At 62.0% G+C, this 22,382-nt stretch overlaps 4 protein-coding genes and 1 long non-coding RNA gene across 17 annotated transcripts; 2 read left to right on the top strand and 3 right to left on the bottom strand.

Annotated features, from left to right (window-relative positions):
* Positions 1 to 2: 2 nt before the first annotated feature.
* On the bottom strand, positions 3 to 2,334 carry HAGHL (hydroxyacylglutathione hydrolase like). 4 transcript variants are annotated; one of them, XM_020886474.2, is made up of 8 exons: positions 2,230 to 2,334; positions 1,836 to 1,900; positions 1,630 to 1,747; positions 1,451 to 1,559; positions 1,270 to 1,373; positions 972 to 1,073; positions 599 to 678; positions 3 to 379 (listed from the first exon to the last, which is right to left on the bottom strand). In XM_020886474.2, the coding sequence occupies exons 1-8, from the start codon at positions 2,332 to 2,334 to the stop codon at positions 211 to 213; spliced, it is 852 nt and encodes a 283-aa protein (XP_020742133.1). In that variant the 3' UTR covers positions 3 to 210. The 4 variants fall into 4 exon arrangements, with proteins under 4 accessions (XP_020742133.1, XP_020742135.1, XP_020742134.1 ...); XM_020886476.2 differs by having other exon boundaries at positions 599 to 675; XM_020886475.2 differs by having other exon boundaries at positions 972 to 1,070.
* Positions 2,335 to 3,401: 1,067 nt separating this feature from the next.
* Positions 3,402 to 7,403, top strand: CCDC78 (coiled-coil domain containing 78). 9 transcript variants are annotated; one of them, XM_070460708.1, is made up of 15 exons: positions 3,402 to 3,533; positions 3,839 to 3,958; positions 4,045 to 4,131; positions 4,313 to 4,465; positions 4,573 to 4,656; positions 4,754 to 4,821; positions 4,940 to 5,018; positions 5,104 to 5,229; positions 5,458 to 5,645; positions 5,746 to 5,917; positions 6,039 to 6,082; positions 6,666 to 6,732; positions 6,810 to 6,882; positions 6,999 to 7,032; positions 7,122 to 7,403. In XM_070460708.1, exons 1-14 carry the CDS (start codon positions 3,402 to 3,404, stop codon positions 7,016 to 7,018), a joined length of 1,413 nt encoding a protein of 470 aa, XP_070316809.1. In that variant the 3' UTR covers positions 7,019 to 7,032; positions 7,122 to 7,403. The 9 variants fall into 9 exon arrangements, with proteins under 9 accessions (XP_070316809.1, XP_070316808.1, XP_070316806.1 ...); XM_070460707.1 differs by having other exon boundaries at positions 6,810 to 6,906; XM_070460705.1 differs by having other exon boundaries at positions 6,806 to 6,882.
* Positions 7,404 to 11,411, bottom strand: ANTKMT (adenine nucleotide translocase lysine methyltransferase). Of its 2 annotated transcripts, XM_020886487.2 has the most exons (5): positions 8,578 to 11,410; positions 8,261 to 8,365; positions 8,030 to 8,170; positions 7,787 to 7,837; positions 7,404 to 7,659 (listed from the first exon to the last, which is right to left on the bottom strand). In XM_020886487.2, exons 1-5 carry the CDS (start codon positions 8,737 to 8,739, stop codon positions 7,438 to 7,440), a joined length of 681 nt encoding a protein of 226 aa, XP_020742146.2. In that variant the 5' UTR covers positions 8,740 to 11,410; the 3' UTR covers positions 7,404 to 7,437. The 2 variants fall into 2 exon arrangements, with proteins under 2 accessions (XP_020742146.2, XP_070316813.1); XM_070460712.1 differs by lacking the exon at positions 7,787 to 7,837 and having other exon boundaries at positions 8,578 to 11,411.
* A 597-nt stretch (positions 11,412 to 12,008) lies between these two features.
* On the bottom strand, positions 12,009 to 14,235 carry METRN (meteorin, glial cell differentiation regulator). Its single transcript, XM_070460710.1, has 4 exons — positions 14,011 to 14,235; positions 13,325 to 13,725; positions 12,523 to 12,582; positions 12,009 to 12,435 (listed from the first exon to the last, which is right to left on the bottom strand). Exons 1-4 carry the CDS (start codon positions 14,106 to 14,108, stop codon positions 12,119 to 12,121), a joined length of 876 nt encoding a protein of 291 aa, XP_070316811.1. The 5' UTR covers positions 14,109 to 14,235; the 3' UTR covers positions 12,009 to 12,118.
* Positions 14,236 to 14,305: 70 nt separating this feature from the next.
* On the top strand, positions 14,306 to 22,210 carry LOC110132853 (uncharacterized). Its single transcript, XR_002312604.2, has 3 exons — positions 14,306 to 20,250; positions 20,828 to 20,983; positions 21,769 to 22,210. It is a non-coding gene; the product is annotated as an uncharacterized lncRNA (long non-coding RNA).
* Positions 22,211 to 22,382: the final 172 nt, after the last annotated feature.

Raw genomic sequence — 22,382 nt, 5'->3', positions numbered from 1 at the left:
TCTGTCTGCATCGAGAAAAAGGCCTTTCAAAGCTTTATTTGAAGTTCAGGAGCCCTGTGCACCCCACTGCACTCTGTGCAAACACCCCTGTCTCACTATGGTCCAGAGTGGTGTGGGGTGTCCACCCTCTGGGGCCGGGCAGGACTGAGGACGGCCAGGCCCTCCTGTGGGTCGAGGGAGGAGGGCTGTGTGGCCTGGCCCACGTGGAGCTCACTTCTGCCGGGGTGTGCTCAGGAGCCCCCACTGCAGCGCGAGGAGGGCCCGGGCCTGTGGCTGCAGCGGCTCAGCCGCCCTCTCAAAGCTCGCTCGCTCCCTGCAGAGCACATCCAGGACGTCGGCTGGTGCCACCTTCCCCGTGAACTCCCGCACAGGCTCCTCTCTGCGGGCAGAGGGGGCACTGTGGGGCTCAAGGGGACCCACGGGGCAAACCAGACATGGTGGTGGAGACAACCCGGTGGCCAGCCCCGTGCCAGCCTGCTGGGCGGTGAGGCCCCTGGGGAGGATGCAGGTCCCCAAGATTCGCGGGCTCAGGCCCTGCCCCATGCTTCCCAGCCCCCTCACCCACACGGGAGGGCCCAGCATGCTGGCTGGTACTCACGCCACCCTCAGGAACGGGTTGTAAAGGAGTTCCTCGCCCAGGGTTGCGGGCACCGTGGGCACATCGTCCTCATCCCGCTGCTGGAACGAGCACAGGCCCCGATCACCACCTTGTCTGGCAGCCCCAGGCAGGTTGGCCCTGTCACCCGCAGCCTGGGGGCTTGAGCCTAGGCCCTGAAGGTGGGCACTTGAGGGACAGACTGCAGGTGACCCAGAGCCTAAGGTGGGTGAACGCCCCAGCCAAGCCAGGCCTGGTCACGCAGGCTAGAAGTCATGGCTGACACCCCACCCACACACACACACACTCAGTGCTGTCCCAGGCCCAGCCGCCCCACCATCCAACCTTGCCACTGAGAGTGGAGGAGCGGCCACACCTTGGCCCATGACAGCTTGGCCTTCACGTGGTCGTTGTAAGGCTCCACTTTCTGTGCAAACTCGAGGTTGCCCAGTGTGTGCTCGTGACCACAGAACACCTTCTGGAGAGAGAGGTGCTTAGGTGCATAGCACTGCTATGGGCAGAGATGTTTCCCACCCCCTCACCGGTCCACTTCTTGCCACGGCTGGCAAGAAGGCAATCATCCTGAACCCTGGCATAGACAGGTTCAGTACATGCTGCTTATATGGGAAGCCGGGCCCCCACAGCCATGAGAGGGCAAGGGGCAGGCTGCTCACTGTCTCAGGGGGCAGGGTGCCCAGGGTCTCCACCAAGCTCTGGTACATCTGCTGAGCTGTGCCCTCCAGGCGTGAGCCGCAGCCGGCCATGGACAGTGCATCCCCTGGGGAGTTGGATGGGTCAGAGAGAGTGGAATGGGGCATGGGGAGGTGGGGCAGGGGGGTACAGGGCAGCCAGTACCTGAGAACACAGCAGGAGGGTCCGGACACTCCTCTTCCCACAGGAAGTAGCTCATGTGGCCCAAGGTGTGGCCGGGCGTCAGGAGGCAGCGCACGTGGATGGCCCCAAACTGCAGCAGAGGGGCAGGTGAGGTGGTTGGGCCCAGGCTCTCTCCCCGCCCCTCCCGGACGTGCGCTCACCCGCAGCTCCTCGCCGTGTGCCAGCCTGCGCGTCAGTGCACAGATGCGCTCGTCCGCACCCAACACCACCAGACCAGGCAGCAGCCTCACCAGTTCCGCGTTGCCGCGAGCGTGGTCCCTGAGGATGGGTGAGAGTGGAATCACGTGGGGTTGGGGCTGGGTTGGAGTGAACCCGCCTGCCTCAGCCCTGCCCCTACGGCACTCACCAGTGGTGATGGGTTGTCAGCACAGTGGTCAGTGATACCCCCTCCCGGCCCACGATCTCCAGCAGCTGAAAGGGATGGGAGTTAGGGACATGCAGAGGGCCCAGGTGGCTGCCTGCATTGGGGCCCCAGGCACGGGACGGTGCTAGGGGCAGGGGAGACCTCGCAGACGATTAGTGAGCACCCACTGCGTACAAAGCAGGCACCAGGTGAAAAAGTTCAGAGACGGCTCTAACCGCAGAGGAGACCCAAACCAAGAAACCCTAAACTCCAAATAACCAGAGACCAGAAAACAGGGGGAGGGTCTGCCCCCAGCAGTGTTGTCCAGAGCCTCTCCCTGCGGCCCAAGGTGCCTGGGCCCACAGCGGTGCTCCCGCTACCTCAAGCCTGCCCTCACCCGTTTGGGCACGGCCACGTCCACGGCCACAGCCTCCCGCGTGCGCTCCTCGATGACCAGGTACATGTAGTTGTCCTCAAGCACAGGGATGACTTTGACCTTCATGGCCGCAGAGCTCGGCCGCACCGTGCCCCCTGAGCCCCTTCCTCAGCGTGGGGCTGCCCTCTCCAGACCCTAGGCAGGACTGTTCGCAGGAGGGGTCAGTTCCACACACGCGCGCTGGGGGCCAGAAAGGAGCCCCGCTGGCTGCTCCCGGACTGTCCCGAGGCCGGCCTGGAAGGCCAAGCTCCAGACTCCAGATGACCTGCAGCTGCGAGGACCAGTCCCTCGCCAAGACGCCTCCCGCCGCAAGCTCCGCCCCCACGCCATAGGCCCCGCCCATACAGCCACGCCCCCTTCCGGCCCCGCCTGCTTCCAAGGCCCCGCCCCCAGCGCCCTCCTGGCGCAGCGCGACCCCGGGCCCGCCCCTCTTCGGACCCCGCCCCTCTCCGGACCCTGCCCCTCTCCGGGCCCCGCCCTCAGCGCCACTCCGCAGGCCCCAGCCCCAGACCCCCTCCCGACCCGACCGCCCCCTTCCCGGAGGTCCGCTCACCCCCGCGGGCTGCGCCAGCCGGTCGCGCGGACTCCCTGAAGGACAGCCGGACAAAGGCGGGCCTCGGGCGCCAATCCCGGGGACTGGACGGAGCGCGCCACTCACGCCGCCGCCGCCAACGGCCGGGGCCTGAGGCGCCCGCCCGCGGTGCCGGCCTGGAGCCTGCGCGCCGCGGGACCCGAGCCCGGCGCAGGGAGCACGCGTGCGCGGACGGAGCGCGCGCGCTCGTCCGGCCAGTCGCGCCCGGAGCTCTGGTGCCTCCTCCGCGAAGCCCTCCTGGCACCGCGCTGAGCCAGTCTTCCCGAGTCCCCCGGCCCCGGGTTGGGACGTCTTCGATCGGGCTGGGAGTGTAGGGAGGCTCCCGTTTGTTCGCCTGCTCGTCCCGGCGCTCAGCCAGGGGGCCTAATGAATGTGGAACCCACATGATAAGGCAAAGCGCGCTGCCTGAGGATAACAGTAAGAGGGGCGGCTGCTTGGCTCCCTGTGCGCTGTCCCACACCTCCCCAGCCGGGCCTTCTGCGCACTCCTGGTTCCATCCTCACCCCTGAGACATGCTGGGGTGACCGTCAGAGTTTCCCAGATGATGAAAAGGAAGCCGGAAAGGTGTCACCAACCACTGAACTGTCCTGCTTTCCCTCGTGGGCGGGGCACCGGGAGTCTCCTGGGAACGACAGAGGCCTTGGCAACACAAGTCACAGTGCTGCAGCAACAGGCCAGTAGTCGAGGAGACACTGGGCTTGGGGCAGCCTGCAGTCCTTTCTGTGTATGGAGCATGTGGCAGCCCCAGGGCCCCCTCCTCGGGCCGCTGAGAATGTGAGTCCTCCCAGGACGCTGCTGCTTCTGGGGTGTCTTCTCCTGCTCCCTCACAGGCCAGAAGGGGTGTAGGTACTCAGGACCTGGGCCTGATCCTGGCCGCGGGAGAGTCTGCCCCAGCTCTGCCAGGCTGGGTGTGCGAGGGTGGAGACCACAGCCCAGGCCTGAGACACACCTTGGGGTTGAGTGGTGGTGCCTCCCTAGGTTCTGCCACGGGCCGAGGCCTGGCTGCCAGGAGTCCCTGGGGGTGCCCCAGCCTGGGCCACCAACCTTGGGACAGAGCTTCCCTCAGACCTAGAGCTGAGTGAGGAGCAGCGGCTGCAGGTGGGTGTGGGGCTTCTGGGTGCTGGCAGGAGGGAGGGCATCCCCAGGGCCTCACAGACTCCACCTCTCACCCTGACCAACCCCAGGTCTGCAAGGAGCTGGTCGACCTGCAGATCAAAAACCAGCGCCTGCAGGAGCAGCACGATGCTGAAATCTTTGAGCTGAAGAGTGAGGTGGGCACTGATGTGTGCCCAGGTGTGGCAACCCGAGGGCGTGGGGGGGGGGGGGTGCAGGTGTGCCCCAAGTGACTATGCACACTCGCACAGTTTCTGTACACACTCACACACCCCACCTGTCCTGTGTGTGCTACGTCCCTGTGGATGCCCAGATGGATGAAGACCTGGTCTCCCGCAGGTCCTGTGGCTGGAGAGCCGCGTGCTGGAGCTGGAGCTGCAGGCAGCACGGGCAGCCCCAGAAGAGGCTGATCCAGGGCGTCGCCCGGCCCTGGCACAGGAGCTCGGACACAAGGCTGGGGGGCAGGTACACTCCTACCGTCGCAGACTCCAGGTCACCGGGAGTGCACGGTGGGAGGTGGGGGCGGGGGGCTGCCTGGGTGGAAGCTAAACGGGTCCAGCGAGGAACAGTGAGGCCTAGACAGCAGCTCTTCTGTGCAGGCACAGTCCACAGACTTCCTGACCCCCAAGAACAAGCAGCAGGAGCTGGGGGACGGCACAGGTGTTCAGCCACCCAGCCCGGAGGTCTGTCAGGGTTTCTCCCAGCCTGGGGTGGAGGTAGGGCGGAAGAGGGGACCCGGGGCTTGGGCTTTCATCCAGCCAGCCGTCCTGTGCCCCACAGCTGCCAGCAGAGGCAAAGCGGGCGCAGGAGCAGCACGGGGCTCGGCAGAAGGCCCTGGAGACGCGTGTGTGAGTGACCGCCTCCCTACTCTGGGACTGGAGAGCCCAGTGAGCAAGGGGGCTGTTCTCAAGGGGAAGAGGGGCTCACCCTTCCTGGGCCCAGCTGAGCCTCACACCCTGTCCACAGGGCAGCCCTGGGCCGGCAGCTGCAGGGAGCCTGGGAGGAGGCCAGGACAGCTGGGCAGCGACTGGCTGCACAAGCCGTGGTGAGGCCCAGCCCTACCTGCTTTGCAATCTGGCTCCGCAAAGTCCAGCTTTGGGACACAGACTCAGGGCCTCCTCCACCCCTAGGTGTTGTCTGCCTGCCGGGGCCAGCTCCACCAGGCTGAGGCAGAGAACGCCCGGCTGCAGCTGCAACTTAAGAAGCTGAATGAGGCGTATGCCATTCGACTGCAGCACTGCGCCCGAACTGTGGCTGTGAGCATCGAGGGGTGGCCCTGTACCGGGTGGGAGGCCTCTGGGTCCCAGGGAGCCTGAGCCTGGCCTGACCACGACCAACCACCTCCGAGAGGCTCTTGACCTTGTTGAAGACTTCAGGCCTGCCCAGTACACTATCCTCAGACCAGCTCTAGAGAGGGAATTAAGAGGGAGAGGTTGGATCCGACCAAGCGCCACTCTTCCCGGTCCTGGCCCCGCCTCCTCCAGGGATACGCAGATGGCACAGGCCCGAAGCCCACAGCCGCAGCCCTTCGGACATTCCTGGAGACCACTCTGGAGGACATCAGGGCAGCTCATCACAACCGTGAGCAACAGCTGGCCCGGGCCGCCCGCTCCTACCGCAAGTGCCTGGCAGATCTGAGCCGGAGGCATGAAGAGCTGCTGACTGCTCCCAGGTGGGCCCCTCCCTGAGACGGGCACCTGGGGGCAGACAGCCCCTCCCTGAGACCGGCACCCTGGGTTGGATGGCCCTGTGAGACCCGGTGCGTGGCTTAGTGTGCAGCAGATGCTGGTGGACCCTGTCGGGGCCCCTGGGAACCCCAGGGCTGCCTTTGGTGTGGCCCCCTCAGATGTGGCGCTGCTGCCCATGCACACAGTCACCGAATTCAGCCACTGGACAGAGGACCAGGCCAGGCTGGAGAAGCAGCTCCAGAAGCTCAAGGCCCAGGTGACCCCTCCCTGCTGCCCCCTAACTCACCCCAGGACCCCTCCCAAGCTCAGCCAAGCCCAAACCCCCAGGCCCTGGAGCAGCCTGCCCTGTTTAGCAACCCCTACTCTTGTTCCCACAGAAGGCATCTGGTGAAGTCTCCCAGGGGGGCACATTAGAGCCGCAGTGAGTACCTAGTGTGGGTGCTGGGGGGACCCATTTATCCTGGAAGCTAGCTACAGGGGCAGTGTTCTGGTTGCTGCAGCAAACAAAGTGATCTGTGACTTCCAGTCTCGGCCTGTTCAGGAGACACTATCTCAGAAAACCAGGGGCCTGGAGTGAGGAGGGGTCCTGACAGGAGAGGGGCTAACTTTGAATGGGAGGGTCAGGGAGATGCCTCATCTCGGCTGAGACTCAGGAGCCCCAGCTGTAGACCACTGGGGGCGTGGACAGTAGAAGGCCCGACCCAAGACAAGGCAAGAGCAGCTGCCCCGTTACTTTCACGGCCTTTGTGCCTTCATGTTCCCAACATGAAGCCTCCTTACTGACACTGCAGTCACAGTCCAAGCTGGCCTGGTGGCTCATCTTTCCGAGTGGCCGCTGCCCCCCCACCCCCATGCAGAGATGGCGCCAAGACTCAGGCAGGGCCATCCCAAACTTGCTCGCAGGAGGAACCTCAAGGACCGCAGGGCCCTGACTTGAGCAGGGTTGTTGATCAGCACTTGGGCCAATGCCAGCTCTCACACCCACCTCTCTGCCTCCCCTCAAGGGGCCTGGAAGCTGCGTCCTGGGCCCAGATCCACCAGAATCTACAGAAGTTCACCCGTGGCACCCAGGTAGTGAGCAGAACCTGGCCCGAGGCCCCTCCTCCCCCCGCGCCTGGCTCATGGCTTGTGTCCCCCACGCTAGGCAGAGCTGGAGCGGGAGCGGGCACAGCTGCTGGTCCGCGCCACGATGGCAGAGGAGCAGCTTTCTGAGCTACAGGAGTATGTGGACCAGCACCTGGGAAGGTGGGCTTGGGATCTGGGGACCTCAGTCCCAGGCACTGGCAGCAGGGCTTGTCTACAACCAGGCAGGTGACTAACCTGGTTTCTCTGAGCAGGTACAAGCAGGAGATCCTGAGGCTGAGGAAGCTGGTGGGTACAGGGGACCCCTGGAAAGTGGGGGCGATACCTTCAGACAAGCCCCAGCACCCAAGGACCTGCAACCACTAACTGGTCAACAGGCAAACCTGGAGCTGAACTCTTCATAGTCAGCCAGCATGGAGCTCTCCCCACAGCACCCCCTGGAAGATGACTTCACCCAGCCCTCCAGCCAACAAAACGCAAGGGTGGCGTCTTCCCTTGTGGTCCAGTGGCTAAGTCTCCACACTCTCAATGCAGGGCACCCTGGTTCAATGCCTGGTCAAGGAACTAGATCCCACATGCCACAACTAAGAGCTCTCAAAAGATCCCACGTGCTGGAATTAAGACATGGCATAAGCAAATAAATATTTTTTAAAAAAGAATCAGGGTGGAGCAGAGAGTCTTTATTGCGTGCAGTCAGCCAGTCTGAGAATTGGGGGTTCCAAGTACAGAGGCAGAACCAGGCCCTGGCACAGCCTGCCCAGCTGGCCCACCTCTGTGGATGTCATAGGCCCAGACTCGGTCCAGGCCCTCACCTACCACAGCCACAGGCTGCCAGGTGGGGAGGGGGAAGCGCCCAGACACCACACGGGCTCCTGCAGGCAACTCTGCCTGCAGCTTGTCCTCCAGCAATGGGAGCTGTGGGAGACAGGGGAGGGTGGCATGGGCAGGGGGGACATGGCTCCCCCTAGCAGCTCCTCCAGGTCCAGTGCCTACACTAGGGATGGCCTGGGCGTCCCATGGAGTCAGCGAACCCCAGACCTACCACACTAGGAGCCAGGAACACAGACACATTGTGGCAGTCCCTCAGGCTCACCTGCAGGAAGAGGAAGTCACCCCAGCTGGGAAAGAAGTTTGGTGGGCATGGAGTCACCACAGCTTCCAAGGCCCAGCCCCAGCCCGCCAGGTGACAGAGGCACTCGGCGCTATCAGCAGAGCAGCCAAGCCAGAACTGGAAGCATGGAGATCAGGCGTGGGTTCCTAGGGGGTCCAGGGGTCTCTGGGTTACCTTCCAGAGGTCTTCACGGTGGAAGCGGACACTGCCAACACAGCCTGCCCTCCAGGCACGCAGCCACGCCAGTCCCACCAGCCAGGGGTTCAGCTCGTAGCCCACAGCAGGGCGGAGGCCGCACCTGTGGGCAGCCAGCACCTGTGGGCCCAGAGAGTCAGGACCAAGAGACGCGGAGGCGCGCTCATAGAAAAGGTTACAGCAAAGATATCTCCAACACACAGTCCTTACAATCCTGCCGTCCCCAGAGCCCAGGTCCACAGTCTTCCCAGGACGGCCTCGCAGCAACGACAACACGTGCTCCACCTGCCTGGCACTCGCGCCGACATAGGGCACCTGGACGCGGAAGACGGGGCTATGAGGGTGGGGCCCGCCTCCGGGGCCTCCTCTCTGAGCGAGGGCAGTCGGCTCCCACTTGAAGTGAGTCCCACCCCACAGCCCCGCCAAGTCCGGCGCAGCAGCACTCTGCGCCTCACACCTGCGCTCAGCGCCCCGCCCCAGCCCTGCCCACCCGGCCGGTGCGGGCCCGCCGCACCCCGGCTCCGCACCTGCAGGCGCAGCGGCACGCGGCGGAAGCCGGGCTGCAGCAGCAGCGCCCACACGCCGTAGACGGCCAGGCCCGAGCCCGCCGCCACTTGCAGCAGCTCCAACGGGCTCGGCCGCCGCTCGCGCAGCTCCGTCAGCGCTTCGGCCGGGTCGTCCTGCTCCATAGCTGCGGGGCACTGGCTTAGGGGCGTCCCGTCGCAGGGACCCTCCCTGGCTCAGGCCCGAGACCCTCACGCCCCAGCCCCGGGCTGCAGACCGCGCCTCCCCGCGGCCTTAACCTGCACCGCGCAGCTCCTTCCTGCTCCGCGCCCGCCCGACCCGGAGCGCCGACGCCGGAAGGGGCGGGGCGGTGGCCGCGCCGAGACGCCGGAAGCAGCCGGTCCGTGCATCCCACTTCCCCCGGGTCCCGTGCCCATCCACCGGGTTCCGGTGCGACCCTGGGGGGTTCTGGCCGCACAGCACGCGGCACGCAGCGCGCGTCCCTCCGCCGCGGACTGTTGCTGCAAACCCCGGGACCGCGCGTCCCAAAGCGGGGGCCGCCCGCGGGAGGCCTTGCCGGGCCCCGCGGACTGGCGGCGGAGGCCCGTGCGGCTTAGCTGGAGCCCAGCCTGGCGGTCCGCCCGCGGGGAAGGGCTCGCGCGGTTGAGGCGGCGGCCCGCACACCCCGATCGTCCGCCGAGCCCAGGAGCAGTCTCGGGGGCCCGGGTCCTCCCACGGCTGAAGGCAACGAGCCCGAGTGCGCGGGAAACACCGGGCTCTGCAGGGGCGGGGACGGGGGTGTTGGGGCTCCGCTGAGGGACCGGTGGGGGTTGACAAGGAGAAATTCAGCAAAACCAAGAAGACAGATGTTGGCTGTCTCAGCGCAACGGGAGGGTAGCCGAATACGAGGGGCTGGACCCTCTGGCAACTGGCCCAGTCATGGGTGTGGAAGAGCCCCAGGAACAGGGAGGACCACCTCCCTTCTCCAGAAAGCATCACACACACAAAGAAAGATCGAGCTCCCGGAAGTGCCCTGGCAGAACTTGGGAACGGGAGAGGGAACTGGCAGGGGAGCCAGGACCCTCTCCTGACCCCACCCTGAGGCCAGAAGGCCTTTGAGTGGTAGAAACTTGTCTGCACACAGGCTCCTCCTCCATCCACAGCCCGTCAGGAGGCCCAGCGGGGACAAACGTTGCTTCAGGCAATGTGGACCTGCCGGATACCACTGTCCGCCCCCCACCCCCAAGTGCAGATTGCTTCACACTGGCACGCCGCTGCCACCAGCGTGGAAGACAGGTATCCTTGTGCCGTGCTCCCGAGACCTGAGTACTGGAGAGGAGGAGGGCTTCTCCCATCCCCAACCCAGAATCTCCTGCCTCCTTCCTGGCTTCCACTGCCTCTCCCCAGAAAGGGAGGACGTGCACTGGGCTTACACAGCATCCCATTCTTGGCTCTTTAGGTGCCTGGCACGGCACCTGACACCTAAAAGAAACTCAATAAAAGCCAGTCAAGTGAATGACCGCCTACCCAGACTCCCCCGTGAGCACACTGACAAATCCTTCACTTTCACACCTGCATCTGCCCCTCACTTTTGGGCACCGGACACCGGTGCACACCTCTGTGAGTACACCCGCCCAGCGGTGCCCCAAAGGCATCTGCTCTCATAGCCCCTGCCCACATGCTCACCCACACCGTTTCCCTTTGGCCACTTCCTGGAGAGTAGGCATGAAGCTCCTGGCCCAAGCCTTCCTGGCTCCTCCCAGAGCACCTTGGGGCTCCTTTCGTCCTGTTGACCATACCCACTCCTGCTCTTTCTGCTCCTCCTGAGCTGGTTGCAAAGCCAACACTTTCTCTGGAGGAGGATGTATGCATCAGAGGTGCTTCATCGGAGGCAGTTCCCGGGGCAGGTGGGTAGAGGCCAGTGTCCAGCCGAGGGCCCATCCCAAGGCAGCTGCCCTACAGTTTTGTGACAGATGGTCCCAAAGGCAATCCACAGTGACCACTGGGTGTGGCCGTAGGCCTCTCTCCCAAAGAAGAGGAGAGCTGGCCAGAGCATCATGCCAAGAGCCAAGGGTAAGGCACCCCTCAGGTCCAGAGGGGAAGCCCTCCTCGGCCAGGGCCTCTGCAGACAGAGAAGAGGAGGGGGCAGGAGAGCACACCCCCACTCCTTCTCCTCTGGTCTTTACTGAGATACTCCCTGTTGGAGGGGAGGGAAACAGGTATACAAGGGTCTGGTCGAGGAGAGAGGTCCATGGGAGATCCAAATGTGGGGTCATCAGCATGTTGGTGGTATTTAAAGGCAGAAGGCTGGCCTCGCTCTGAATGTACTCGGGATGTACTCGAAGAGGAGATCTGGGGCCTGAGCCCCGAGCAATCTGGGGTTGCCAGTCTGAGTCTGGGGGAGCAAGAGGCTCCGCAAGGAGCCTTAAGAACAGCAGAGGTGGCAGGAACCCAGGGGCGCTTGCCCTCCAGGGTGACTGTACTCCCCCTCACAATTCTCAGCAGTCCCCTCAGCAATCGGCCCATCCAAGTGAAGAAGTAGGTCCCCCCGACACTGTAGCCTTAGACAGTCTGCCCCACGGAAACTCCAGAGCGGCCACTGAAGTGACATGCTGTCCACACAGGGTGTGGCCACACGAGGCACTGACACCAGCTGAGTCCGGCAGCAGGCACCCCGAGGAACCTTGCTCCCCTCCCAGCCTCAGTTCCTGCTGGCAGGATGGCAGGGTTGCTTCTCCAGTGAGGACTGCCAGGAAAGTTGTTTCTGGGGCTCAGCCCAGGAATCCCCCCCAGACACGAGCTATGGGACTGGGTCAGCAGAGCCAGCTCGTTCCAGCTTCCAAAGTCCCCCATGCACAGCCCCCCACTCCCCTCTCTTCTCCCCACCCCCTGCCCAGCACCGGGGCCTTTCAGCATCAGGGCCTTCCGTGTGGTCCAGGGCAACAACAACTAGGCCACTGAGTAGAGGCAGGGGAAATGGTCTTTAAGAGACCCCATTGTGTGCCCCCACCCACCAGAAATGGGCAACAAATAGGACCCCTGCAGGAGAGACCCCACAGCTATGGGGGGCACATCAGAGGGGCCTGGGGACAGAGGCCCATTCTTCCTCACGGGTGGGGGGGGGCAGGGTGACTGCTGGGCTTGCGGCACACCACTTGGGGAAGTCAGCAGGTTGCCAAACCGCAGCCCCTTCCCTCAGGGTGGAAAGTGGGGCCGCCTGCCTGCCCACCTGAGACCTTGGGGGTATGGCCCCTTTTCACTCCCACTCTGAGTGGTAGAAGCACCTGGCATTGGGACAGCAAACCGAGGGTCACGTGAGAGAGGGTCCCTGTGTGCCCCCCCAGCAGCAGCCCCTCCCCCAGGCATGGGCTGCATGGCACGCAGCCCCCAAGGCTGTGGGAGGAGAGAACGGAGTGAGGCGGCCTGGGCTGGGGACCATATGCACACTGGCTCATCCATTCAGCGCTCTTATTGGTCATCACTGTTACCTCAAAAGCAGGTGACGCTGTGATGCCGTCCGCAGGCCACCCTCCACCCTCCCCAGCACCCTGCTCCCCAGGCCTGTCAGTCTAGCGCCACCTCGCAGGGGTGCAGGTGGTCAGCGTGAGCAGCTGCATAGGCACGGCTGAATTCCTGGAGGCGGGGAGCACAACCCAGCCAGGCCTCACCAAAGCGGCTCCAGCCCATGAAGAGAAAGGTGCCAGGGCCGGGGTGCACGCCACAGTGCAGTGGGGTGCGAATGGAGGCCTGCCCCTGGCCCCCGGGGCCTCCCACCCGGAAAACCGGCAGTGTCTGGCGGAGGACGCGGGCAGCTGCCACGGTAATGACAGATTCCTGTAGCTCTGTGTCGTGGGCGACCCCGAGGATGGTTCCGTAGATCACTGTGGAGACATGTGTTGGCCAGTGGCCTCAGGGGAAGACAGGCCCCTGGCTCCTCCCCACCATCCACCCCACAGTGGGGCACTCACCAAAGTCACTGGTGCACACGGCCAGGAGGAACTCGGCATCACTGCAGGGTCTGCAGGCAGCTGACATGCAGGGCAGGTCAGGAGTGGAGCCTTGAGCCCTCCCCCAGCTGGACACAGGAGGGCGAGGGCAAGCTCCCAGAACCCCCCTCAGCGCCTGACGGCACCTGGGGTCTCAGGGAACTTCTGTGCACACTCGAAGACACCCTGCACTTGTAACACTAAAAGCTCGTGCGTGTGTCATGCACACACAGACATCGGCCGGCAAGCAGGCACAGGGCCCATGGGCCTGGAGCTGCAGGGCCGGGTGCCCAACCATCTCCCACGCAGCACCAGCAAGCAGTAACTCCCTGTCTCCCAGAGCTGCTTCGTGGGGCCCAAAGACACCAGTCCAGCCCGCGGGGCAGGAGGTTATGATGCGTTCCGGTGTCAGGAGACAGCAGAGACAGCCCCCATTCCCCGTGGGGTCAGGCTCCGACCTCCAGGAGAGCAAAGAGCTGGGTCTGCTGCCCTGTGGGGAGGCGGGGCTGCGTCTCCATGGTGACGGGCTCACAGTGGACTTCTGTTGTACTGGGCTGGGGGAGGGGAGGGAGGTCACCGCCGGGCCAGGGAGCCCTGGACAGCTTTGGCCGTCATCCCTTCCCCCAGCCCTTCAGGACCAGGGGCCCGGGTGCCCTGGCTGGCCTCACCTTCCAGGATTCTGCCCCCCGCCCCTCCCCACCTGCCCTGCCTGTGACAGGCCACTCAGTTTCTATCCCAGTGCAGTGCGGAGGACAGTCAGGTCTTCACCCAGACCCGCACTCACCATCCGCTCCAAGGCTGCGGGCCTGCGGGGCCAGCTCAGGACGCCCATCCTCCCGCAGCTCGAAGCTGAAGGAGGCCACGCGGCGGCTGAGGTCGGGATGCGGGGTGGCCTGCAGGAAAAGGGCCCGGCGCTCGCGAGGACCCCAGTGCGCGCATCGGGCCCCAACCGGGCCCGGGCCCTCGGCCAGCAGCAACTCTAGCGCGCCGCCCGCCCGCTCCGCGAAGACTTGGGCGCCTGCGAAGGGCCGCGCCGGCCGCAGGCAGACGATGCCGGGCTGCGCGCCGGGCTCGGAGCCGCCCAGGGTGAGGCGCAGCGCCCCGGCCGGGTACAGCCACTCGATCTCGCCCTCCGCACAGGCCAGGGCGAGCTGTCCCACGCTGCCGGGCTCCTGGGTCAGGCCGCTGCGGACGGACAGGCGGAGCTGAGACGGGCGGCCGGCGTCCCCACCCGGCCAGCCCGTTCCCCCTGCACCCGGTCCCCGCAAGCACCAAGAGCCGCGTCCACTTGGTGGAGAACGAAACTGAGGCCCGGGGCTCAGAGACTGGGAGGCAAAGGTGGCAAAGGCAAGGGTTCGGCGCCGGGACGGAGCGCCCGAGAGGGCGGGCGACACATCTCTCAGCCCCCGCCTAAGAGGCGCACACAGCTCCGAGGGGTTGGCCCGTGAGGATTTCCTGTGGGGCTCGTACCTGCCCCTCCAGCTGCAGCGGTCCTCCGAGTAGCCGGCACGAGCGGCCGCGGCCAAGAAGCAGAAGCAAAGCGCGCAGAGCAGCGCAGGGAGCGGCATGGCGCGGGGGACGCGCGGGGGCGCGGCGGGAGCAGCCGGGGCTTTGGCCCCGGCTCCGCGCAGCCCCGTCCGCCCGCGCGGCAGGCCACGCACCGGGCAGGAGCCTGGGAGCGGCGCAGGCGGCGGGCGGGCCGGACGGCCAATCGCGCCGCGGGCCCCGAACTTTCCACCAATCGCAGCGGCGCTCTCGGGGTGGGCGGGTCGCCAGGGGCCCGGGAGGGGGCTCCGCGGACAGGGAGTTCTGCGTCACCTCTTCAAGGTCCCCCCACTCACCGCTCGCATCCAGCCTCGCCCTGCACGCTGTCCTGCTCGGGCCCCTGTCCTCCAGGCCCTCAGCAGCAGTGGTGCCCACTGGAACGTCTGGGTTAGGGGGGCTTCATCTGGAGGGCTCTCTCCAAGAGTGGCACCTGGGCCTGCCGCCCCCATCTCTCCCCAGCCTGGCCCTGGTGACTTCCCACATGCCAGGTGGGTAACCCCGGGATGCGGGCTCAGGGTCGGTGAAGAAGCAAGAGCAAGAACAGCCCTAGCCCCCTAGTCAGGCCCTGGTAGGTGGGGCCAAGCTGGAGCCGGGCCGCGCTCCTAGAGGAAACTCGCCCCCAGGATCACCGTGGAGGCCAGGGCAGGAGGAGAGGTGGGTGGTGGTCAGGTGGGGATTGCAGAGACAGCCAGGCTAAAGGGAGGACGGCAGACTACCTTGGCAAAGTGCCAGGGTCCAGCCTCAGCAGGATCCAGGGGATACCCTCAGGATGAACGGCGTCAGCGAGAGAGAGAGAGAAGACACGTGAGATCAGCCTTGATAGGGCCAAGTCTGCGAGGGAGAGAGAGAGAGAGAGTGACCAGATGGGGGGTGCAGAGTCTGGCAATGCTTTATTTTTTACCGTGGCTTTTATACTCTAAATTAGTACATTTCTAAGGGGAAGATAGTTTAACATTACATCAGCTTGTTCTTCACGAAACCAGGGTGTTTTCTGCATACTTGTTTATGAAGGTCTTGTACATTATCTTCTGGCCTTGGGGCCTATTAACATTTTATGCAAGTCAGGTGAATATAAACCTATTTTCTGTTTCTCTGGTGACCTTAACTGAAAGGTAGCAGTCTCATAGGGCAACAGTACAGAGTAGAAGTATAACCTTGTTAACACAAAAATTAATCCTCTTGCAGAAGTTGTCAGTTGCGTTTATCCAAGAAGTTTACCCCACACTGACTCTGCGACTTTGGTGAGGCAGCTTCTACCTAGCACTCCTGGCTGACAATTAACAACCATTTCATTGTTACCACACTAGGGCTAAGTTCTTATTTCTCTAGATCTTTAACCATATTAACAATGGTTTCTATAACACAACCTTAGCACATTAAAAGCAAAAACACAGCAAGCAAACGTCAACCCAATAACTACTTTTAGAATAATTTTTTTTTTATGTTTTCTAATAGGACTCCTTCACCCCTCAAAAATGCTCTATGTCTATTAGGGCTTTTATATAATCAGGTTCTTTATGCTATTTTATGATTAGGATATTATAAGCAATCATGCATATTAGTACCAAGGGCATAAATGCATTTGGCTAACAAACTACCAGCAAAGGAGTTTAAATTAAAACACTCCTTTCACCCTGGATAATCTCATAAAATACCACCACCCGGGAAGCTTATTGATTAATGTTCTAAATTGATTATTTGGAAAGAGATCAGGGAAGGAAGGCCTTCTGCCTGTGTCACAGAAATTAGGGAGTAGTTTATTGAAGCAAGCATCAAAAGACAGCTATCATCTTTAAGGTGAGCGCTGGGGGCAGCTTTTCGGAATCCCTGAAAACCTGATCTGCCTTGCCCGTCAGGTTTTCTCCCTCATGACCTTGTCATGGGTGGGATCTCGTGTGCCGGCTCCCGACAGCAAAGGCCTCACAATGTGGACACAGCGGACAGGCCCCAAAGAGCCTGATGAAACATTGGGGTCAGACTACAGAGGCCTTAGGCCCAAACCCAGGACTGCAGCCTCAGTACTGGACCGCTTGGGGTCCCTGAGAGCTTTGGCCGACATAGACCCTCTGCCGTCTCTGGGTGTGAGGTCCCCGCGCCCCAGTCTCCTGCTGCCCTGGGCCAGAAGTCCACCCTGACAGATGAGGCGGACGACGCCAACCAGAAGGCAGCATTGGAGCTGCTGCCAGGCTGAGCAGACCACCGCCTCCTCCCTGACACCACAGCCCTTCCAGGCCAATGAAAAGCCAGAGACCCACAGGGCTCAAGTGTTCAGTTGCCCCTGGCCCTAGGCAAGGCGGGTGGGAAAGTGAAAGTGTTAGTCACTCAGTCATGTCCGACTCTTTGTGACCCCATGGACTGTAGCCCACCAGGCTCCTCTGTCCATGGGATTCTCCAGGCAAGAATACTACAGTGGGTTGCCACACTCTCCTCCAGGGAAGCTTCTCAACCCAGGGATGGAACCCAAGTCTCTTATGTCTCCTGAACTGGCAGGTGGTGGGTTCTTTACTACTAACTAGTACCACCTGGGAAGCCTCTCAGTGAAGTAAGCCAGTCACAAAATATCAGTCTACTCACATGAAGTACCTACAACAGTCAAATTCATAGTGAAAAAGTATAATGGAGGTTGCTTGGGGCAAGGTAATGGGGGAATAGGTGTTTAATGGGGACAGAGTGTTCGTCTGGGAGGAATGGAGTGTTCTGGGGGTGATGGTGGTGACGGTGGTTTGACACACATACTCGACACCCCAGTACACTTGGAAATGGTGAAGATGCTAAGTTTTATATGTCATTACCCAACTACGAATTTAGAAAGGGGCACACAGGGCAAAGAAAGATTTTCATGACCCAGATAACCACGATGGTGTGATCACTCACCTACAGCCAAACATCCTCGAATGTGAAGTCAAGTGGGCATTAGGAAGCATCACTATGAACAAAGCTAGTGGAGATGATGGAATTCCAGTTGAGCTATTTCAAATCCTAAAAGCTGATGCTGTGAAAGTGCTGCACTCAATATGCCAGCAAATTTGGAAAACTCCACAGTGGCCACAGGACTGGAAAAGGTCAGTTCTCATTCCAGTCCCAAAGAAGGGCAATGCCAAAGAGTGTTCAAACTACCGCACAATTGCACTCATCTAACACTAGCAAGGTAATGCTCAAAATTCTCCAAGCCAGGCTTCAACAGTACGTGAACTGTGAACTTCCAGATGTTCAAGCTGGATTTAGAAAAGGCAGAGGAACTAGCGTTCAAATTGCCAATATTCACTGACTATGTCAAAGCCTTTGACTTTGGATCACAACAAACTGTGGAAAATTCTTAAAGAGATGGGAAAACCAGACCATCTTACCTGATTCTTAACTGAGAAATCTGTATGCAGGTCAAGAAACAACAGTTAGAACTGGACATGGAACAACAGACTGGTTCCAAATTGGGAAAGGAGCATGTCAAGGCTATATATTGTCACCCTGCTTATTTAACTTATATGCAGAGTACATCATGTGAAATGCCAGGGTGGATGAAGCACAAGGTGGAATCAAGATTGCCGGGAGAAATATCAATAACCTCAGATACACAGATGACACCACCCTTATGGCAGAAAGTGAAGAAGAAATAAAGGGTCTCTTGGTGAAAGTGAAAGAGGAGAGTGAAAAAGTTGGCTTAACGCTCAACATTCAAAAAACTAAGATCATGGCATCCGGTCCCATCACTTCATGGCAAATAGATGGGGAAACAATGGGAACAGTGACAGACTTTATTTTCTTGGGCTCCAAAATCACTGTAGATGGTGACTGCAGCCATGAAATTAAAAGATGCTTGCTCCTTGGAAAAAAAGCTCCTTGGAATTAAAAAGTGGAGACATTACTTTGCCATCAAAGGTCTGTCTAGTCAAGGCTATGGTTTTTCCAGTAGTCATGCATGGATGTGAGAGTTGGACTATAAAGAAAGGTGAGCACCGAAGAATTGATGCTTTTGAACTGTGGTGTTGAAGAAGACTTTTGAGGGTCCCTTGGACAGTAAGGAGATCCAACCAGTCCATCCTAAAGGAGATCAGTCTTGAATATTCATTGGAAGGGCTGATGCTGAAGCTGAAACTCCAATACTTTGGCCACCGATGCAAAGAACTAACTCACTGGAAAAGACCCTGATGTTGGGAAAGATTGAAGGTAGGAGGAGAAGGGAATGACAGAGCATGAGATGGTTGGATGGCATCCCCAACTCAATGGACATGAGTTTGAGTAAACTCCGGGAGTTGGTGATGGACAGGGAAGCCTGGCATGCTGCAGTCCATGGGGTCACAGAGTCAGACACGACTGAGCAACTGAACTGAACTAAACACAGGGCATGGCAGTGAGCACATAGAAGGCAAAGGAGTCTCCAGTGGGAGGAAAGGAACGGGAATCCCAGTCAGTCGCCTTTGCTGAGACCTAGGTCTAGTTCTGGAGAGACCCCCAGGGCCCTGGACCGCCCTTGCCCCAGGCTGGCGAGGCTGACAGCGGGCTTAAGGCACCCCTCGGTGTCAGTGTGGGGAGTTGCTTCAGATCCTCCTCCCGCCGGCCCTGGCTCCCCACCCTCCCTGTCCACCCCCTCCCACCCCCTGAGAATAGGACAGTGTCCCTGGGTTCCTGGGAGGGGTTCCTATAAAGTGACCTGGTCTGGCAACGGCACAAACCTGGCCCTGAGGTGGCCCCCTCATAGCAAGCTTCCCCTTGCTCCTGCCCAGCTGATTCTCCAAGGGCTGGGTGGTGGCGCTGACTGTCACCTGCGGAAGAAGACCCCGCAGGCTGCCTCTGCTCACAGCTCCTGGCCCCGCAGCCTGCGAGGGGTGCTTCTCTGAAGCGCCCAGTGCGGTCAGCCATCAGAGGTCTGCTGCCCACATCAAGAAGTCCAGAGGGCTGTGGGCGCAGGAGAAGACGTGCTCGGTAAATACCCAGAGAGTGTGTGGACAGACGAATGACATCCCAAATCTCAGGTAACTCCCCCGATACTGTGTTCCATTTGGAGGCTCTTGCGTGTGCCTCCAACTCCAGACACTACAGTGCCCTGACCCTTCAAAATGACTTCCCACTCAAAGCCCAGGTCCTGGCTGGGGACCAGAAGATGGTGGAACCAGGAGCAGTCTCAGGTGGGCCATGCCCTCCAGCAAGGGGGGCACAGGTGAGGAGCACGCAAGATCGGGGTGGGGTTGGGCCATCTGGGGCCTGTGGGAGCCACACAAAGCCCAGGCGGAGTCAGTGGAGGTGGACGGATGGGAACTACGCCCCAGGTCTGGTTGGCGCCCAGGGCAAACCAGGAACAGGAAGCTGGCCAGTGGGAGGCGAGAACTGGTTTCAAGGGGTCGGCGAGTCGAGCTCCTGAGGAAATGGTGGGAAAGCCCAGAGAGGTCAAGTTCTGCCAGCTGCTGAGACCTCTCATTTGGGCTCCCGTTTCAGCAAAATCGAGGAGAGGGGGAGACGTGGGCTGAGCAGAGGCCAGCTGAGCCTGTGGGAGCCCAGACCCCTGCAGCCAGGACCTCCTGAAGGTGTGCTCCAGCTGACCTGGGGCAGGGTGCTGTCACCCTTGGAGGGGCTGCGGGCTGGAGACATCAGGATGGTTCCCACAACCCAGAGCCACGTGGTGCCAGGAAGCTGCCACCCAGTGGCACACTCCAGGGGTGCCCACCATCAACACTAGCCTGGAAGGCTCCTGGCCAGCCTGACCTAGGGAGCCCAGGGTGCTGGAGGGAATGGCCCTCCCAGAGACCCCATCAGGCAGACAGTCACATCTGTCAGCTCTTCCGGGCAGCCTGAATAGTCTCTGATTCCCCTTCACCTGCACAGCCCCCACCCTGCTCCCAGGTGGACTCTGGCCTAGCCCACCTATGAGCCTGTACCTTATGACACATGGCAAGTTTCCTCCCTTGACGAGAAGTCCACTGCCTCCCTCCCGCCGCCCCACATACACCTTGCATCTTCTCCAGGAGCCAAAAATGCAGCTGCAGATTGATTTGCAGCTGAGCTAAAAATAACTGCCAGGCTCCAGCCAGGGCCCAGGAAAATATCCCATTGCTAGGAGACGTTACTGGGAAACCGCCATTGCTAGGCAACAGGGTTGCCTTGGTGACAGCTGGGCCCTGAGTCATCCTCAGCCCTGGCCACTCCACCCCCTGCACCCCCTCCCCTGCCTTGGTGAGTCGGGCCTGGGTCCCAGGAGGAGGGAAGGCAGAGAGCAGAAAGAAGCTGGAGGCAGTACAGGCCTGCCACCCACCGCCCCCACCTCCCACAGTTGCTGGGCCACCCCACGCTGCGAGGCTCTCACTTCCCTGGGCTCATCAGGCTTCAGAGTGCTGAGGACTGCCAAACACACCTGTGGCCTCCCCACGCCACGTAGTCCCCCCGCAGGCCCTCTCGGGGGCCCTGCCTCTGGGTGGGGAGCAGGGGCAGTGGGGGCACAGTGTTCGTCCTCCCTGCGGGTCCAGGGCAGCCTGACCTCTGGGGAGCATGGGGCTGTCCCCACCCGTGCTACACCAGGATCTCCAGGGCGACCCCTTGGGCCCCAGACTCACTTTCCAAGAGGGGACCTGCTTGTCTGAGGCCCCACCCCGGGAGGGCAGACTTGAGCCCAGGTTTGTGATCCTGGAGCACACACCTCACCCCAAGGAAAGGCCTGAGGAAGGAACCCCGTGAGGAGGTCAGGCCTGCAGAGCCGCGAGGTAAGCAGCTCCGCTCCCCGAGGTGACTGTGGCTCCCTCTCTCATACCCGCAGGTTCTCAGGGCACAGTGCGCCAATGGCCTTTCGTCCTCACCCCCTCATGCTCCAGAGCTGGAGACCCCCAGCTGCCTGGGCTAGGGAGACTCCTCTGTGCCCAGCCATCAAGATGAGGGGAGCTCCAGTAGGGGGTGTTTTAGGTGATGTGATCAGGTGAGGGGAGCCCCAGGGGAGGGCAGAGCCTGCTCTCTGCATGGGCCCTGGCACCTGCTGAGGGGCAAGAGCCCCGCAAAGTGCAAAGTGAAGGCCTGCCTCCCAGTCAGGCCACTGCACACCAGGGTCGGGTCCGGGCTGCCCCACCGCCCCCTGCCCAGCCGGGGCTGAGCCCAGGTGGAGATGATGGGCTGGGTCAGACAGCACTCCCCAGTCACCTCAGGTCTTCACGCACCCCCACCCACCCCGCCAAGCCGCCTCCTTCGGTCAGGGTCAGCAGGACGGGGGGCGCCAGTCTCCACCACACACAGAGCTCTCTTCACCCCGCCAGCACCCCACACAGCTGCCTGAACGGGCCAGCCTGCCCTCTCCCACTGCCCCGCCTCACACCAGCCCCGCTGGGTCTGCTTCCTGTCAAAACGTTGCCGACAACAGCCGGTTTCATTTTCTATTAAGGCTCTCAGAGGGCTCCCTCTCTGCCCTGGGGATCTTTCCCTGGTGCAAAGACCCCACTTTGCTCTCCCCACACCTGGTCCCTCTGCTGTCTCCCAGGAGGTCCCGAGGTGGGCAGCATGAGCCTCGGTCCTTCACCCCGAGCCTGCCGGGAGGCCTGGCATTCCCAGGGGCCCAGACAGCCTTCCGCATCCTCCCGCCCCGCCCCGTCCCACCCTCTCTCCAGGCCCATCCCAGAGGGAACGAGCCTCAGGACCTTTGCACACCCTTTCCTAAACACCTTCCTTTGCCCTCTCTCCCTTGGGGGACTCAGTATAGTGTCCTGTCCTCAGGAGCCCCACCACCACCGTCCTCGGAGGTCTCCATCACGTGGCCCTCTTGAACCTCCATCGCGCTCGTCCCTCTCCGAAATGATCTACTGGTCAGTTGTTACTCTGCTCTGCGGGTACGCAACTGTGCCCCCCGCTGAGGGAGGTTCCGGGGCCTGGTACCCACAGGTGCGCGGAGGATGTGACGGCCGGGCGGTGAAGGGGGCCCGGCCGTCCGCTCCGCAAGAGGGGCAGGGAGGGGAAGGGTCGGACCGCTGGCGCCCAAAGGCTCGATCCTCTGGGCCCCGCTGGATTCGAGGTCCCCGTCGCTCCTCCGAGGCAGGGTTCGCTCCAGCCTGGCTCTGCGTTCGCAGGCCTGGACCTTCCTTCGCCTCCCTCCTGCCCTCACCGGCCCTCCTCTCCGCTCCCCGCCCCGCCGCGCGCCGGGTTTGTTATTGTGCGGGCGCCCGTGGCAAGGGGGAGCTGGAGCGCGTGCGGGCCGGCGCGTGCCCGTGGGCGCCGGGGCGGGAGCGCGCTGTGCGCGCGGGAGGGCGCGGCGCGGCGGGGCGGGGCGGGGCTCGGCATCCTCAGCGCCCCCGCCCGGGCTCGCCAGCCCGGATTGGCTACCGGCGCCGGGA

The sequence above is a fragment of the Odocoileus virginianus genome, chromosome 33 (genome assembly GCF_023699985.2).
Source record: "Odocoileus virginianus isolate 20LAN1187 ecotype Illinois chromosome 33, Ovbor_1.2, whole genome shotgun sequence".
NCBI classification, from domain to species: domain Eukaryota; kingdom Metazoa; phylum Chordata; class Mammalia; order Artiodactyla; family Cervidae; genus Odocoileus; species Odocoileus virginianus.
Note: the sequence above shows the minus strand (reverse complement) of the source record. Positions and strands in the feature narration are given on the sequence as shown.

What these genes read in the sequence shown, in the direction of transcription:
- HAGHL (XM_020886474.2), bottom strand. Translation starts at nt 2,334, where the DNA reads ATGAAGGTCAAAGTCATCCCTGTGCTTGAGGACAACTACATGTACCTG. An exon ending in CTGACAACCCATCACCACTG is followed by an intron (nt 1,748 to 1,835) that starts GTGAGTGCCGTA and finishes ACCCATCCTCAG; the next exon opens with GGACCACGCTCGCGGCAACG. An exon ending in CCAAGCTGTCATGGGCCAAG is followed by an intron (nt 679 to 971) that starts GTGTGGCCGCTC and finishes TGCTCGTTCCAG; the next exon opens with CAGCGGGATGAGGACGATGT.
- CCDC78 (XM_070460700.1), top strand. Translation starts at nt 3,402, where the DNA reads ATGATGAAAAGGAAGCCGGAAAGGTGTCACCAACCACTGAACTGTCCT. An exon ending in TCACAGTGCTGCAGCAACAG is followed by an intron (nt 3,534 to 3,838) that starts GCCAGTAGTCGA and finishes GTGCCTCCCTAG; the next exon opens with GTTCTGCCACGGGCCGAGGC. An exon ending in ACTGCGCCCGAACTGTGGCT is followed by an intron (nt 5,230 to 5,457) that starts GTGAGCATCGAG and finishes CGCCTCCTCCAG; the next exon opens with GGATACGCAGATGGCACAGG.
- ANTKMT (XM_020886487.2), bottom strand. Translation starts at nt 8,739, where the DNA reads ATGGAGCAGGACGACCCGGCCGAAGCGCTGACGGAGCTGCGCGAGCGG. An exon ending in GCGTGCCGCTGCGCCTGCAG is followed by an intron (nt 8,366 to 8,577) that starts GTGCGGAGCCGG and finishes TTCCGCGTCCAG; the next exon opens with GTGCCCTATGTCGGCGCGAG. An exon ending in TGTTCCTGGCTCCTAGTGTG is followed by an intron (nt 7,660 to 7,786) that starts GTAGGTCTGGGG and finishes TGTCTCCCACAG; the next exon opens with CTCCCATTGCTGGAGGACAA.
- METRN (XM_070460710.1), bottom strand. Translation starts at nt 14,108, where the DNA reads ATGCCGCTCCCTGCGCTGCTCTGCGCGCTTTGCTTCTGCTTCTTGGCC. An exon ending in CGCTGCAGCTGGAGGGGCAG is followed by an intron (nt 13,726 to 14,010) that starts GTACGAGCCCCA and finishes GTCCGTCCGCAG; the next exon opens with CGGCCTGACCCAGGAGCCCG. An exon ending in CGTGTGCACCAGTGACTTTG is followed by an intron (nt 12,436 to 12,522) that starts GTGAGTGCCCCA and finishes ATGTCTCCACAG; the next exon opens with TGATCTACGGAACCATCCTC.